We start from the raw sequence: 18,174 nt of genomic DNA, 5'->3' as shown, positions 1-18,174 counted from the left end.
TATGTGATACAAGTGTGGAACTTCTTTCAACAGGAAAGAAGAGGGAAAGTTGAGGCTGGCGTGTGGTCCCATCCATCCTAGGGATACACCCCGACCAGCCCCTTTCCCATCCACCAACGCCGCCCCTCGCACTTACCGCCCTCCACTTCTCCGCTGGTTACTTCAAATGCGCTCTCGGATGATGGGCTTTCCTGTAATACATGTCCTGAGAAACTCGTGTGGTGAAGTCAACATACAAGCAGAGGAAAGGTGTCCTGAAAAGAAAATTGTTCTAAGACACAGGATGAAACCTTCAGGTGGCAGTTTGCGTACTTCACTGGATCAAGAATTTGGAGCCTCTTGACTTCCACTAAAGAATAACTATTTGTGTACCTGAATAATACTTCAGTAGTATTTTGTGTGATTCTTGTGGAAATGTTTTTTTTTTCATTTAAAAAAGTTACAAATAAGTAACTAGATCGAGATAATAAATGTATAACTCTCGGCCAGATTACAGTAAGGTAGGTGAGACATCTGAAAAACTGGCTCTCATCCCGCGCATCCTCCGCCACAATAATATTATTTTTGATATGGCTGAGCTGTTTCACGGGCGACCTGGCTCCCCTCCATGTGCTTTAAAGATAAAGGCTTTGAAAAGACTCGACCGCATGCTACAGAAGACTGCGGTCATTGTCTTCGTTATCTGGGGCCTGCACGTTGCCAGTCAGAACACAAATAGCGACACGTAGACACGGGGTGTTTGGAACCAATTTTTATTTTCAATGATAAGAAAATAAGCAAAATTTGTGGTATTGTTTACATCTATCCCTCGAAATAATTAGTAGAAATAAAAAATTACATAAATTCAGAACAAGGTAATAAAAATATAGAGCAATTATTATATGTACAAACATTATGTTGAGATCTGAATTGATATGTTTTGTTTTATTATAGGCTTGGACACTAACAACATGTGCATGTTAATTTTGTCGGTATAATTGACCTGAGTAGGATCCCTCTGTATGTAATCAAAGGGTTTGGAAAAGGTATTGTAGGAATCCCAATTTGAATTTGTACAAATTCTGGATGCCGTCTTTGGAGATATGAGGGAAGTCTGTTCCAAAGAACGCTGCCAGAATATTTTAGGCTTGTACTGAATAAGTCAATTCTCGGCATGGAGATGTTGAGAGACCCTCTTTTATTTTGATGGAGGAAATAGTAGAAAGTCTAAGGGGCATTTGGCCAGTTAGTATTTTAAAGATGAGTATAATTTTGTTAAATTTTAATCTGGTTAGTAGTCGTAAGCCCCACTAGAGATAGGAAATAGTGAAGCTGTATTTTTTGATTAACCGATTTGATAGCCCTTCTTTGAACGCTAACAAGAGGCCTAATCGTAGCACCACTAGCCGAGTCCCATAGGTTGGAAGCGCAGTCAATGGTCGACTGAATAAAGGCTGTGCAGAATAGTTTCCAAGAGAGGATTTAGAAAGTTTATAATTCTTGAGAAGAAAAAGGTTTCCTGCGCTACAGTTTTGCTTATGGCTAGGATATGTTGGGACCGTTGTTGTCAATAGCAACACCTAGAGTTTTGCTGATGCAGTTGAGTGCATTCACGCGCACTTTGGTGTAAACTTCGTATTAGATGCTAGTTAGTGCGTAGATCAACATCTTGCTCTGGGCGTACAGTACAAATCTGCACTGGGGCTGAATGTGTCAGTTTGCTAGACAGGTACAGCCATTGATGCTCAGGGAGTGGGTTTGCTTGCCTGCTGATTACACGCTTCTTCTAAAAGGACTCGCGGGCTGCAAAATTTGCTTCAGATGATTAGGTAAAGCTTCAGTGCAACATAATATTTCCCAAAATTTGGGTGAATACACTGCTTCTGTTTTCGAGTTACACTACAAACATCACCATGCACAGACATACTTTATTAACATATAGTCCCACCTCTCACTGAGGCGTTTCCAAGGTAAACTGATCCGTGTACAATCCTGGCGTACGTCTGTGTTGTTGATTTCTTGCTGACAATTGTGATGTCTGTATGCTTTTATCTCTAGAACGTAAGGATAACATTCACCCAAATTGTAGGAAATAATTTTTTAACCCAATCATTAGAAACAACTTTTGCACTCCACTGTAGTCATTCAGTTGTTCATTCACTGTAGTCATTCCTATGTTCTTTACAAGTATAGTTGCTATGCAATCATTGTATTCAAGCCTGACAACATTTCAAGTGTCGAAATAAATGCATAATAATACATAAGAAAATTAAGAGACAATGAATAATCAGGAAGAAAGAAACAAAACTATGAATAAGGCAATGAACAAGAACCCAAACAATAGAAAGTTGAAGTACAAGAGTAAGTTCAACCGGTAGCTGCTGGACCATTCTTTAAATTGTCCAGTTGGAAAACCCAGGCCCACTGGCAAGGCATCTGCCCGATATTAAGTACTGGAAGTTGGATTTCCAAACCTTGTCCCCCTCTTGGCTCCATGTGATTTCACCCTTATATCCAAGCAGCCTGACACTGGTATCAGACGCTGGTTGTGGGGCTCCCAAGAGTACTATGTCCGTGTCTGGCCACTCGAGTAATATAGCATAGACACTGGTCACTCCACTGCTTTGCTTTTTAGAGGTGTACCTAAACAAAAAGAAAAAACATCGTCATAATTCTGATGAAATATCTTTTTCAATTTATTATTAGTCATGCCAGTAGTCATAAAATTTCTGTCATCGGGGATGCAACTAGTTTTTCATCAAAAGAAGGCCTTCGGAACCACGAAAAGTAAAAAGGTCCTCCAAACATGTTTTATCTCCCTGTTTGATGGGGAATTTTGGAATGACAGAGGAAAAAGTGTTCAAAAAGTTTGTCTCTGTGTGTGTAGTGCACACACATCAAAAAGGGCAATGAAAGTATCTGGGGTTAACATGCTCAATCAAGTGCCAGTTATACATTTTTTTCTTTGGCATGTCCCCATTTATCTTTAATTTATGCCTTTACAATGATACTTTGAGGAATTTCTGTTAGTCTTTGCTTAGATTCACCTCTGAAAATGTTTTCATAAATATTCAAGTCATCTAAAAGACAAAATATTTGTTAACACTTCACACTTGCAGGTAAAGGTTTACACTGCAAGTATAAAGATACATCTGTGGATCTATGGATGTTTTGAGTTATCCTTTAAAGAACACTTTGTTTTCTAAACATGTACCAGGCTTCCATTCCACACTTTGCAGCTAATGCATCAGCTTTTCACTCACCATACACTTTTTGATGTGGTATCATTCTGATAAAGCCATGGAAATGTTCCATAGATGGCATCACCATTAACACTGAGCCACTGACCAACTTGCAGAAGTCTCTCTTCAAATATTGGAACAATAGTTCCATATGCTGTGGGTCCAACATTAAGCAGCAAGTTTCCTCCACAACTATAGTCACAAAAAACATGCAGTTTAAGAACTTCATTTTTTTCTGAACATATTAATATTCCTGAAGGCATTTTGACTATAATGGTCTAATAATGCTGAAAAGGTTATTATCACCATCTCAGGTGCAGTGTCTGAAAATTTACCTGGAGTCTGCTGAAAGTTCAATGTCCAAAACATGTTGGTGATAATAGCCTTCTGCTTTACAGATATTCTGTCTTTTGATGTACAAGCTGTCCCACCACATTTCCCAATAATCACCAAATATAGTACAAATCATCACAAGCTAGTCAACATGAAAAACAGCTACTAACAAACTCACTGGAAAATAAAATTCTGAGTATTATTACTAATAATCTTGTCAATACATTACATTGCTGCACGTGCTGAATATATATAGTCTCTCAAAGCCCTATGGACTAAAAACTGTAAGATCTTGCTATAATAACAAAAGCACAATCACCTCACGGTCTGCACTAGAGTGGTGATCAGTTCTTCAATGGAATGCACATCAGCGAGATGTAGATCTTTTCTAAACTCCCATGCTACGCGGTCAACTGTTGTTGCATCTTCCCATTTCCGCTTTTGCACAGTTTCTGACAGTAAAGATCCATGTGGGTTATTTACTAAATGTACGCCAGTGCTCATATGATTATTTTAATTATGTCATTTATTTAAAGTGTACATTTTTACTATTTTGATAAAAGGATTTTTTCCTTTTGTAGACAGTGCCTGCATTCCAAGAACAAGCAGGAACAGATTTTTCATCACACCTATCAAATCTTCTTTCAAGATACCCAGATCATGTATTGATGTATTAGAATTTTAAAATCTGAAACGCCACTCACTTGGGCTATAATGATCATTGCAGGTGAGATAGCCACCATGTTTGCAAAGAGTGTCATTTCCCCAACGGTCGTTTGTAACAACTGTATCTCTCACAGGACTGTGTTGAAAACAAATATAACATAAAGAATTTTTCATTCAGGTACTAATTCAGGTAATTCCATTATTATAATATCTATCAATCCGCCCCCCAATTTCTTTACCACTCAAACCGCACACACATATTCCTAATTTATGTTTTATAACTGTCTTAATTATTTGTATCTGCTACCAGTCATATACACTTGCAAGGTAGCTCTTCAAATATATTGCCTTCTTTCTAAAACAACTTATAACAGACCAGTAATACAAAAGCTTCATGATCATTTTAACTCACAAACAGCATTATTTTGGCAGATAATCTGTTGTGGTTCTCATCTGAACTATGTTAACTTTTATTCTACAACTAAATTACAAAACATGGCAGCATAACCCAGGATTTGTACACAGGACAAACAGTCGTGCAAGCATAGTTCACAAAGAGGAAAATTTACCCCACTTATGGAACAAGTACGTATAGGGGTGTCTCTCTATTCACCTGTCATTGTATAGCCAGGCCAGGAAATTGGTGGAATTCCAATAGCTTGAACTGGCTTCCCACTCACCATCTGACCAGATTACATCTGGCTTGTAGTTGTTCACTAATTCAAACAATTCTGGCATAGTTTTTTGCTAAAATGAAATATCACAAATGTTTTATAATTTACCAAACTTATAAAACAAATTATCGTAAAATTGCATGCAGTAGTAAATAATACTTGTTTTAACAAAATATACTAAGGACAACAGTATCTCAATTAAATAAGCATTATTTTTTTATTTGTAGGTAGAAAAGGTGGTCTTGTAACCTTTGGTTCACTGGGACGTAAGTTATTAGAGTCTTAGATACTCGTCTTCATTCTTTCACTGTCTTACCATCCCCAACTCTCTTCAGAGTCAGGTACCCATTCCAAACAGCTGGGTCATCTGGGGGAAGTTTGCTGCAGGTTTCAACTGAACTGGAGGAGTGCATAAGAATTTATTTATAAGTAGATATATATCTGTTATAAAGATAATGTGAGCAATTACATGGGACATCTGCAGCTGTTTTTGCTGAGAAACAAAACTTAGTTTAACAACAACTGTGTAGCTAAAAAAACAGAAAAGGCCATCCCATTACCAGTATCTGACCAAATGAAAAGGATATATATTTTCATCTGAAATGTATTTCATAAAGTGGTAATATGTTAAGTTTCATAAAAGATGGGTAGGATACGTGATTAATTCCAGGATTCTTCGGTGTAGGTATAAGGGGGTTTTTTAAAAGAAATTATAGGACTTTTTGCTAGTTTGAACACAAGCACATTTACCGCAACAAAATCATTGGTGATGAAACCATTAGCTTTGTCCCTCAGATACAGTGGGTTAAAGAACTCAAACAGTGAGTGGTATGTTCCAAATCTGAGGTCAGTCCTGGAGCGAATGGCATTTGCCAGTTCCCCTGTCAAAAAGAGAAAAACAAAAATTAAACATGCTGTCAAACATAAATCTCTAACATGAGGTAGAGATAGCATATGCTGTTCTTACAGGTTTTGCAGACTGAGAATGTGTTTGAGAGAGAGAGAAAGAGAGTGTGTCTGAGTAACACACATTTATGACATTAATATAATATCTGAAATATATATTTATATATGCATATTTAATATTAAGAATGTTAATTCCTGCATTCAGTCTTCCATATCATATAATAATGCAAGTTATTTGAAATGATATTAAAAAATGATTGATCACCTTACCAACAAGATCTCTCTTTGGCCCAACATCCATAGAGTTCCAGTTCCATGAGTATTTTGATGGCCAATTGCAAAAGCCTTCATGGTGCTTTGTAGTCAGCACTACATACCTTAAAAAAGAGAAATGAAAAAAAAAACCTGATGAAATATGGCATAAATTATGTATTCAATATTAATAGGCTTGATCAGATATCAATATTCATAAGAAATGGTTTGACACTCAAAAATGTTTAATAGCGTCTCTTCGCCAAGCAGGTTGAGGGAGGCGGCTCTACGCAATTTTTGTATTTGCATTTGTTGTACTAATGGTGCCCATTGTGTAGGCCGGTATGTCATTAATGCGCAGGACTGTTTGACTTTTGTTTTCTTCTGCGGCTTTTGGATTTTCCGGTCTTTTCTGCATATAAAGGTTTCTTCTGAATATCTTGAAGATCACACAGTCAGTCCTTTGCTTAAAAATTTTTCACGCAGTTTCCCTCTGCTTTGTGATTGCGTCAATACCAGCAGTCTTCAGACGATTTCATCTCCATTGCCCGAGTATCTATTGATCTATTCTGCGTTTCTTGTGACGACAATTATGGCTTTCCGATCTGTAGATTAGGGCCGTTGATAGCTGGCACGGGCCCTATCAGACGACTTGCTAAAACAAGTAGCTGGTCAAGTTCATAGGTTTAAGATTGACAAGAATTCAGACAAAGCACTAACAAAGCATTATACTTGTTCCGAATCTCTGCTGTCTGATTCTCCACCAGCAAGTCAGCCTAGCGACATCATCTTCCTACCATTGGTAGAGAACAAGGCGAAGCTCACCCTCAGCATCAGTGAGTCATCGTGCAGTTTGACCACTGTCTATCGGCTATAGACAGGAATAGACAAGGGTCACAAAGATACACCCACAGTGCATCTAGCTCGACACTCGCCAACAGGACTGCAGGTGCCTTTTAAACGAATTGATTCAGAAAACTTCGATCACTATTTCACTGATGTTCAGAAAGAAGTTTAACCAAGCTGTTACAACGTGAAAGTTTTCTTCCACACTGCTGTAGCTTCGTGCATCTGTGGACTGTGGACAGTACGTCATGGCACGAACTCATATTACTGGACTGCTGGCAGACGATTTTTTTCCAGTTAACTACTAAAACGAGGCATGCTTGTACAAAGCTTCCGGTTTAGTCATTCTTTGTTTAGGCTCGCCGAGACCAACAGCGGAGAACTTCGCAAGAGGCTAAGTGTTGGTCTTGGTAGACAGACAGCAGTCCACCTATCCGCATCCATGGTCATGGCTAGCGCTTTGAGTCCGCTTTGAGTGGGGAAAAGTGCTATACAAATCAACATATTATGATTAAATAATATTTAGTATCTTTTTACTATGTCAGTTTGTTTTGTCGTCACCTTATTTTGACGTCACACCACCTTCTGTCATTTGTGAATTAGCTTGTCCATAGGGCAGGGACTTGAGCCTGTCTATAGGGCAGCTTATGGCGCTAGACAAGCCAACTTTTATTATCATCATCTTCAGTTCAGGTACGTGCCTGTCATTTTACTTTCAAGTTGCATACAGCAATACAAATATTTACACGAATACATAACAAATTTCATTATTCATCAATGCTCTTCAACCAGTTTTACAAGCAATGGCCTCTGAAAAAGTGTGTGTGTGTGTGCGCGCGTGCGCGTTTGAGAGAGATAGATACAAATGGGCAAATCAATATACTTACGAGGGTAACAGCCAAAAAGAAAGTAGATCTAGTAAAAGAGAAAAGATGAGAAGAGAAAGTGTAAATTACTTGGCTCCCGATGCTTGGAATATGTCTGCCCATCTATTTGCATCAAAGAACTCCGTTGTAAACTGAGGCGCGAAGTCGGCATAGGTGAAGCCTGGCGGATAATTTTGTTCCATGAATTCCACAACACTGGGCAACGGTTTGGGTCCTTTCCAATAGTACCAAAACCATGCGCTGACGTAGCCGGGAACCGAGAAGACACCCCAGTGAAGGAATATTCCAAACTTTGATTCGTCGTACCATTGTGGCAACGGTCTTGCGTCTAGCGATTCCCATGTGGGATCATAGCGTGCCTCTCCTTGTCCGCACAGAACAATCAGCAAAATACAAGAAGCACTCAGTGGCAGAAAGCAAGCACTCATTTTCATTTTGTGGTGTACTGCTCTGCTCGGCTGTTGCGTGTTCGTTGTGGCGTGACTTTAATTGACCTAACACTTTTGTTTCCTTGTTATCGAGTCAGCATAGACGTGTTCATACAAGTTCGTGGTATAGCTTATGTTGTTCTAGGGGTTGTCGAAACTGATAGTCGAGCACAATCCTACTAGCCTGGGAGCCTGATCAGACGTGTAGGAACAATTTCCGTAGCCAGCCTGATTGATCACCAGCTGAAATTTTAAAGCAGACTGGTTACTAACGGAAAACGTCACATGACTTTTTATTTCACACGCCCAGCTAAATTATTGTTAAAAGTCTGCAGGAGATTACGACATTAGAATAATCAACGTGTAGTACAAAATTAAATAACCTGGTACAGTTTATATGAAAATATAACTCAACTCATGATACCTGCGTCCTAATGCGATGGAATGCCCTTTTAAAAATGAGTTTTCACGCAGTTTACACCAGATCTGGTCGACACTCCTTGGTGGCGCTCCTATCATACAACAATTGGCGTCATTTTTCCAAGGATATTTTTATCCTACTCTGGAGGGTTAGGGTTAGGGTTAGGTCACTGCCCCCAAAGCTAAAGTCAATTCGTCCCAGCCATGAACGAGGAATGACTGGCCCCCGGGCAAATGTGATGACGAAAAGTCCAACTCTGACCGAGAATGACACCCAAACTGCGGAACACAGGTGGAGAAAGGAACAGGTGAATTGTAACTGGAGATGACTAATAAAGATGTGTATCATCAGCATAACTCACATATGTGACATGTCATGACTCATGACAGGAAATGACACCAGACATGCAACACAAAAAATATTGGACCCAAGAAGACTGACCCCCGAGGGACCCCATATCTCAGGACAAAAGCATCTGAGCATAAACCGTTCATACAGTCTGGGTTCTGTCCGTGAGATAGGATCGAAACCAAGACAAGGCAACATCATGAGCCGAGCTTTTTCTTGAGGTGGGTAGTTCTGTCAAGCTATGTAAAAATTCAACATCAAAGAGACTGGCACAGCTCTGTAAGATCATATCTTGGAAAAGAGGCCGACGCCGAGATGGAAAGAAAAATACAGTGATACCTCGGTTCTCGAACGCCATGACTTTCGACCAAATCGGTATTCGACCAGGAAATTCGAGAAAATTTTGTCTTGGAATTCGAACAAATATTTGGAACTCGAACATCCGAACGTCCGAGATGAGCCGAGTTGAGCCGAATGGCGTTTATTTCGGCCCAGCGCGCCTTGCTTGCGTCATCAGTGACAATAACCATCCCCCTTCCCTCCTCCCTCCACATTCATTCCCTCCTGCCATAAAGTTTGGTACAGGTACAGTAAATGTATAATTTATATGGCAGTGTATGAAATTTCGAAATTAATTTACAAAAATTAATCCCTCTTAAAACTGCGCAAGAAATTTTGGTATTGCTGGCTTATAGTAGCCAGCAGCCACGGCCGGGTGGGCTGTTCAAGGGTGGCTATTACGTAAACAGCCCGCGATAAAAAGGGACAGTCCTGGAAGCTGTTCGATCCCTACCCTCTACAAAACAAAGACATAACTTAGTACACTACTAGTGTGTTACACTGCATATTATTTAACAGTAGTATTTCATATTTAATTCCTGAATGCTTCAACTATTCGAATTTCATTTTATAATCATCTTCCTGAATTGCATTTAGATATGTGATTTTCTTGTTTCCGGGATCAGACAGGTACTGAATTAGTTCTTGAAGGATCGATTCCAGTAGACGTGTCAAAGATTGCCCATTTAATGACGCATCTCGTGATCGAGGTAGCTTAATTTATGTGTTTTAAGAAATGTTCCAATCAGTTTAATTATATTCGAAATCTTAAATTATGAAAACAAACATACATCCACTTACTGTGCGCGGAAACACTAGGAAAACAACATTCGGTCTCCCCATGCATGGATCGACGTGTATGATCTCCCCTAGGGACGGGGATCAAAGTTCGCGGTCTCCCGTAGCGAAACAAGCGCGAGAATAACGTACCTCCCGCTCTAGAGATCGCTCTTCGCTCTCGACAGGAAAGTTACTTCCGTCAACTTGTAAACAGTACGGATTTTTTTTTTTTTTAATAACCTTTCAGTCTTGTATTGACATGTACGTATTTGAGACAGATGTTTAGGTATAAACTTAACTGGCTGAAATGAATAAGATATTCATCAACAAGTATTGTAAAAGCGCTTAGCGAACAGATATTGTTTAAAAGTTATTTCTTTCGTTAAAATTTATTGTTGATTTTGTTTTCACCTGATTCGATGATGACTCATTTTTATTTTAGCTGAAAGCTTCTTGTTTTTAACTCATTTTTAATATTCAAAATGTTTGTTTACTTCCTGTGGAATAGGTAGTATTATCATTTATGTTTATTTGTTATATTGTTATGGATACTGCATTCAAGACAAGTTTATATATACCAAAATGTCATTAGTCGAGAGCAAACCCAAACCAGTAGGCTTATTATGTACTTTGTGCGTCTAAAAGCACACAAATGCAAAAAGATTGCTCGTTTCAATTATAATTGATGAGTGATGTCTGTTCGTTGCATAGCTATAACTTACAGTTGAGATTGTTGTTTTACTGCCATATGGATAAAGAGATTGTTGCATTAGCTCGCCGTTGCATCCACAAAACAGAAACATAACAACTTTGGAGGCGGCCATAATTTACATATGCATTGAATGTATCGCTATTTGCATGTGCACCATACTGATTATATTTCACATGTGCAACTCAATTTTGTTAATATCCTTTTCTGGCTGTGTGAAATAATAGACAATAGTATTGCAGATCTAACAAGAAATCACTTGAAAATAGACAAAATTACATGATTTCTAACAATAATAGGATTTATATAGCAGATTTCCTCATATGAAAGCAAGCTCAGTGTTCTTTACAAGGGGTAGTAGGTAAAGATGCTGCATAACAGTGAGGCACAATCAGGCACATGCACAGGAATATGGAGATAGGAGTAAGATGGAGAAAGGAACAGTCAGGATAGACTGATTATAGTAGGTATTTCTGAACAAAATAGATTTCAAGTTCAGACTGGAAAGGATGTAGCTTCCCCAATGTACAGAGGTAGGGCTTTCCAAGTACTGGAACCAAAGAAAGAGAATGAACCTCTCCAGTCTGATATATAGGACAGTAAGAAAACTAGCATGAGCAGAGTGAACAGAGTGCCAGGCTGGTAGGGTGACACAGTCTTAGATAAATTGGAACCAGGCCATGAACAACATGATAGAAAAGTATGGCAATTTTGAATTTGATGCAAGCCCGACAGCAAGTTCAGATCTTGCAGAAGTGATGTGGCATGATCAACCTTCTGCTTGTGAAATACAATGCAAGCAGCACTGTCTGAGTTCACTGGAGTTTGTCAAGTAGGTGGTCAGGGAGATCAATGAACAGAGACTGTACTTAATAGAGTGAATGATGCTGTCAGTACATTATCAGCTATCCTGACAACACAGTGTATTATGCTCCCATCAAGCATATTCTTTTTATTGTGGCTTTTCACACAGCAAGATGTGGAAGTTGCTGAATGCTAAAGAACTAGTTAGAACAGTGCATATTTTTAATAAAGTCAGGTAGAAAGGTTTGAAAAAACTGCCCAGAGAAATCACTCTAAATAGTAATGTAATGTAATTGAGTCAGAATTTATAAAGTTTGATCTAACTACAGGTTTTGAAGAACAGTTTGATGAAAGATAACTGATGCTAGATAAATGATGAGAAAGAAGACCAAAAAAAATGTCAAGACAATTTAGCAAAAGGTTAGAAATGCATTGTAAAGGACTTTGGATGCTTGAAGATTTCTTAGTTTTGTGTAACCCTATTTGAAGCGGTGAGGTTGTTATGAACTGTTGACGATTGTATTGATTTAAAATCTTTCTCAACTGTTTCAGCTTTCCAGAGAGTTGAATGCAAAAATGGGATATGTGAATATCAAGGAACATAGCAATGAAAAGCTCTGCTTGAGCAGGGAACCAAACATCTGGTCATGGAGTGTGCTTATTGGTGGGCAATATATGTTTAACTGCCTTCATTCTTGGTAACAGCATATTTATAGACAAAGGCTGTCTTCTAGTAAACAAAACTATCATTTTTATGAACTGTAAGCTAATTTCATGACAGGACAAAGACAAGATAGATTGTGCAGATTGTTTTGTAGATTGGTTTAACAGTATTGTTAAAAAACATAATAACCTTACCATTTTCACCTTTGAATCACTTTGCATGTTTAGACCACATAATTATTTAGAATCAGCTCTGGAGTATCAACAACAATGATGGCCATATATTTTAAAGAACTAGTATGTTCACAAGTAAATCCTGTATCATATTTTCTTTTGGGGTACAGAGCCTTATCCCATGTGCTTTGCTTAATCAGAGGGATGTAACATCAGATAAAGCCGTGGATCAGGGAAGGAACTTCTATTTTATATTTCTCTTTTCTTTTTTATCAGGTGCTATTGGTGTAGGGCTGGGTGCAGCAGTCTATGGAACAGGTCAGTTGCTTCAGTTGTATGTGGCAGTTATAATGACTGTATTTTTAATGTTCCCTGAATATGAATTATCAAAATTAATTGCTTAAGGCAAGGGGTGGGAAACCTTTGGCCAAAGGCTGTATAAGGGTCAAGGCATCTGCAGGTGGGACTCAAAATTTAACATAAATTGTGAGGGACAGGAAAGGAATTTCCATTACGGGTTAGACAGGACTAAGAAGACTTGCAGGCAAGGAATGTACATGCTGCTAAAGTGTTAGCTGAGGCAAAACTGTGGCTGGACCAAATATACAAAGCTAATTTTTAAGATGATAGTTTTGTATGACCCATGAATGATGTTATAAATATCAAAATGGTCCTTGAAGGAAAAATAGATCCCCGTCCATGGCTTAAAGTTTAAGTTTTCATTTTGAATGTCAACGAGTAACTGTGCAACTTCAATTTTTTTTTAAATTCAATCATTTGAGAGAGTTTCATGTGATATGTATTTCAATTTTCAGTATTATGTGTTTGTGGATTAAATAGATAGCCTTGAAGGAAAGACAAGATGGCCTTAAATGATACTGACTAAATCATTTCTAATTAAAATTTTGGGTTGAAAAACAGTCGTTAAAGGCTGTTCTTAACAAAACAAAGTGTCCTAAAGTCCCATTATATTGGCAAATATCAATATCATGGAAAACACATTTGAACTTGGCTCAACATGTTGATGAAAGTTTCAACTGAACCTAGTCTCAAAACAGTTGGTTTCTTGTGACAGTGACCTTCACACACAACTTTGCCAAATTTGGTAAACTGTTGATTAATGTTTGCTTTATTAAAAATGGTCTTTTCTTACCAGTTCAGCATTTGTAAGTATACTTACCAGTTTCTTTATAAATTTTTTCTGTTATGATCATTTCTTAATAGATTCTCTTTTGTGGAAGATAGTTTACATAGCTGGTGGTCTGTATGCTGGAATTCTTTGGATGGAAGGCTGGGAAGTAAGTAATTGAATTTGATGTGCAATAGCTACACTGTAGTGCTTTGTGATTCAGACCCTTATGTTGAAAGCTCCCCCTCTTGCCAATAAAAAAAGCTCAACTTTTTCAAATAAGAATTATGCTTATAGGTAATATATTGAGAGGAAATTGTTGATTCTTCTTGAAAAGCAGTGGATTGTCTTGTCGCTCGTGTATGAAGAATTTTCTTTTAAGTATAAGTATTATCTTTGACCAAATATTAGATCATGGTTCCGCCATACTTTTATGTTGCAAAAACATTTAATTGAAATTAAGAAAGATATATTTAGATTGTAAATTAATGGATGAAGGTTTGAGTTTTCTTTCTTTCTGCATACCTGTAACTTAGGTAAGAATGGGAACCACTAGACTTGCAGAAGTTAGCAAGAACAGCATAGAAGGCAATTTAATTACTGTAAGAAAGTAATGTTTACTGTCCACAAAAAAAAACCATTTAAGGGTAGAAGAACTATGAATGACTGATGAAGATTTATTGTATACTTTGCAGGAGTGTGTACTGGATAAAAGAACTGCTGAAATGAAAGTGAAAAGAGAAAATTTATTTCAAAAGTTAGTGCCAGGATTTCCAGAACAAAAAATTAGTAAGTCATATTTATGATTGTTACAGATTTTTAATATGTTTAACATTGATGTTTGAATTAAATCCATCAGTATCTTGCTCAGACCTCTCTTAGGTCTGTCTTTTTACCATTTTCCTTATTTTCTCTTTCTCTCTGGCACTCATGCATGTGCAAACACCCACACATCCATAGCATAAAATTGAATGGCCTACAAGTTTTGATCCTTGACAGTCTAAGATTAAGAAATTATTTACATAATGTAATTTTCTAATGACTTTGTTGCAGAGCTTAAAAATATCCTTTTAGACTCTAGCATTAAGACAGTACTAAAATAAGATTTGTGCTGATGTATAAATTGCTATCTGTTTCAGTTGTGGTAAATCTAGATGATATTGTTGGTGTTCGTGTAGATGAAGAAGAGGTGCGATATTTTGGAAAAAGTCACATCGTTGTCTTCATTCTCAGCAATGGCATCACTATAGGTGTAACAGAGTCTTACACTTTTGGCAGCAGCAGGTTTGATGCCTTAAATTAACACAAGAGTTAAATAATTATTTCTCAAACACTTCAGACAAAAGTTTAAGCCTTAGCATATCTGTGCATGTGATCGACTTTTTCATTCATAAAAGGTTGATTCCCAAAATAATCATAACTGCAGTATATATGAAGAAGAGATAAATGGATGCATTTATGAAGGTAACAGAAAGTGTACTAGATTGAAGATCAGTCCATCTTGTGTAATAACTTTCAGTTCTGCCCTAAATATTTTTTAAAAAATGATTGTGTTGACTATAAGGGCAACTTCTAAACATGCATATCTGTTCCCATGTTGCTTCAGGGAACATTATCAAGTTGCTGATACTTTGCGCACATTTCTGGAACTGGATCAGCCAAGTCATCAAGTACAAGATACAGATGACTACCTTGGTGATGGGTCATCTTCAGAGGATAGCTTTGAGCAAGTGGATCATGGCGATCTGGAGTCTTGTCCAGAACAAGCCACACCCAGTGATTTAGCAACACAGTAGAGTAGCCCTTACCTTTGTTATCATGCAGCTCCATACCTGATACCATTGTTCGATGCACACAGCTATTCCTGCAAGATTTGCTGTAGAACCACCTTAGCGGAAGCCATTCCTTTTTTTCTGTGTACAGCAGAGGCAGCTCAAACTTGATTTGTCTAAAGTAAGAATACCTGTCTCCTAATTCATTTTTTAACAACGTTGTGATAAACATTTGCAGCTGAGAAACTTTGTGTAATTTCTTTTGCATATTTGACCATATACTAGTCTGTACAGCAATTTTACAGCTTTGTACTTGAATACAAGTTCTTTGCTTTAGACCTGTGCTAAATATGTGTGGATATTTCACCTCTTGACCAGTTCTGTACATTTGAAAGATGTTTTCACAACTTTTACAATATCAGTATCATGAGTACATTTATGTGTGCATTTTCATGTGGTTTATTGGGCATTCATTTTCACAAAATCTTGAGAAATGTTCAAAGCAGTTGAAATGATTGTTTTAGCCTTTTCAATCTTCAGAACTTAAGTAATAGGAGTTGTACATGGTAACTTATAAAGGGCTTCTTTTAAACAATCATAAAAGTAAGGTTTGTTGCAGACAAAATCTTGAGAAATGTTCAAAGCAGTTGAAATGATTGTTTTAGCCTTTTCAATCTTCAGAACTTAAGTAATAGGAGTTGTACATGGTAACTTATAAAGGGCTTCTTTTAAACAGTCATAAAAGTAAGGTTTGTTGCAGACTGGTAAAAATGAGACATAGTTATGTTAAAGATTTGTTTATATATCTTAGGACTTTTAGCTTGTGGAAAACATTTAGAGAACTTATTTAAATGTTTTAATTTCTTGGTCCTTTATCACAGGTTATATTTTTCACTTACTTCACCTTGCTGAAACAAATTCTTTTAGGATTCCTCGAAGTTTAAATTTTTCAAGTTCGTTTTGTGTGTTGCAGTTTTGAGTCACAAAATAGCTGTTTATAATGGATTCATGTTTAATATGCATTTGTGTAAATTCATGCCTCCCCTTTAATAAGGGATTTTAAAAAATGTAAGCCTACTTGCCCTTTAGCTAGCACTTGTCATAAAGGCTGGTGGCCATTTTACAGCCATATACCCAAAAATATTTTGGAAGTACTATCAAATATTTTGAGTTATGAAGTATGGTATTTTTCTTTCAACATAGGCTTTGCAAGGAATATAAGCTTGACGTTTTGGTACAATGATTTTCATTTTTGTTTATTAATGATCGTAGGTTGCATTTAGTTCCATTTGAGTAGGTGAGGGTCATAGGTTGTTCCATCAGCTAAAACAGCTGTGTCAAGATAAAGTGTCTTTCATGGTGAAAATCTTTTTAATGAGGCATTTATGGTATTATGACATAAAATATGCATATTTCTTGTTTTGAGATAGCATGTTTCATCCTTGTTTTCTTCCCTGTTCACATTTGTTACCTTTTAATTTACACCATCTTACATGAGAATCTCAGATTACCAGTCATGAACATCATATATTGATACATTACAATACAGTTGCATCTGTTTTTCTGTTTAGACAGTCTGTTATGGAATGCTTCAATAGTGAGATAATCCTGAAAAAGTTCTTTTTCAAAATCTGATGGAACTGTATAGATGAGAGGAAACAATTGCACAAAATAAACATTTTCACTGATGTTGCACATGAGTAATTTTATCTCAACTAATGCTTATGCAGCAGTTTCTAATGGTTCCTCATAACCATCTTTTATTTTCAAAAGTATATTCTACCTTTATGCCATTTCTATTTTTAAAAGTTCATTTGACATTGTTCAGTTTTAGAGTTTAGAGTTCAACATGAAATGGATTATGTATATATGATGGATGAAAAATAGTTGAAATAAAGTGTACCCTCAGTAATTTCGACCCTTATACTTGGTGGCATCCTTGTGCACAGATTTTCACTAATACTGCATTATCTGATATGTAAATATATTAGTTCAGCATTTTTAGAAAGATTTGTGTTTATTACAAAATTTCTTGTAATATTTCCAGAAAACTATGGAAGGTTTGTTTTGCTAAGTGATTACTGTAAAAACTTTTTTTTAACAAGGAAAATGGATGTTTTATCGCAAAGAAAGCTATTCATTGTTCAGAAATTTTGTCTTGTATAGTCAGTGATAATGATAAAATAAAAATATAAAAGTAACTAGGCAGTCTGTTTTTAATGGCACCTTGGTACCTTCAACAAATTCTTTAATGTTATGACACTCTAACAAAATGCTTTTAGATATGCTTCACTCGTACCAGCAGATGATCTAACTTGTAGCTAAGCTGGCCTCAGTCATCAAGAAGTTGGGGGGCCGGGGGGGGGCTATAAGCAGCAGCTGACAAGATGGGCGATTTTGAGTGGTGTTAAGCAGGTCAAGCGATCAATCAACTTCTTCACATTTGCCATCCAGTTTTTCCTGTTGGCTGCGACTTCCCTCCATGGTGCTCTGGAGAACAGTTTTAGTGTTGTGCTGGGTGAAATGGCCAAACCAGTATAGCTTGCAGCATTTCATTGTTGTGAAAAGAGTTTCCTAGTTTCCCACAAGGGTGGTGACTGTACTCCATACAAAATCGCTGGTCTTGTGTTCCTTGTAGATGATTTTGACAGTTCTCTCAAGCACATTTCAAATTCTTGAATACTCCATGCAGTAATGGCAAGTAGAGTCCATGTTTCACAACCATATAGCAGGATTATGAGAGATTGCACAGTCCATGCCTGGTGGTGAACCTTATGTTGCTGCTTTGCCAGACCCTGTCCAGTTTGGCCACTGCTGCTGTT

General features: G+C 37.3%; 1 protein-coding gene and 1 pseudogene across 4 annotated transcripts; one reads left to right on the top strand and one right to left on the bottom strand.

The window, feature by feature from the left end:
• Positions 1 to 733: 733 nt before the first annotated feature.
• Positions 734 to 10,258, bottom strand: LOC112562207 (annotated as a pseudogene).
• On the top strand, positions 10,213 to 17,553 carry LOC112562245 (uncharacterized protein C17orf62-like). 4 transcript variants are annotated; one of them, XM_025235364.1, is made up of 7 exons: positions 10,213 to 10,314; positions 12,167 to 12,278; positions 12,728 to 12,769; positions 13,676 to 13,749; positions 14,276 to 14,369; positions 14,720 to 14,864; positions 15,187 to 17,553. In XM_025235364.1, the coding sequence occupies exons 2-7, from the start codon at positions 12,191 to 12,193 to the stop codon at positions 15,374 to 15,376; spliced, it is 633 nt and encodes a 210-aa protein (XP_025091149.1). In that variant the 5' UTR covers positions 10,213 to 10,314; positions 12,167 to 12,190; the 3' UTR covers positions 15,377 to 17,553. The 4 variants fall into 4 exon arrangements, with proteins under 4 accessions (XP_025091149.1, XP_025091167.1, XP_025091158.1 ...); XM_025235382.1 differs by having other exon boundaries at positions 10,272 to 10,362; XM_025235373.1 differs by lacking the exon at positions 10,213 to 10,314 and adding an exon at positions 10,532 to 10,609.
• The last annotated feature ends 621 nt before the right edge of the window (positions 17,554 to 18,174 follow it).

This window comes from Pomacea canaliculata, linkage group LG1 (genome assembly GCF_003073045.1).
Source record: "Pomacea canaliculata isolate SZHN2017 linkage group LG1, ASM307304v1, whole genome shotgun sequence".
Taxonomy (NCBI): Eukaryota; Metazoa; Mollusca; class Gastropoda; order Architaenioglossa; family Ampullariidae; genus Pomacea; species Pomacea canaliculata.
Note: the sequence above shows the minus strand (reverse complement) of the source record. Positions and strands in the feature narration are given on the sequence as shown.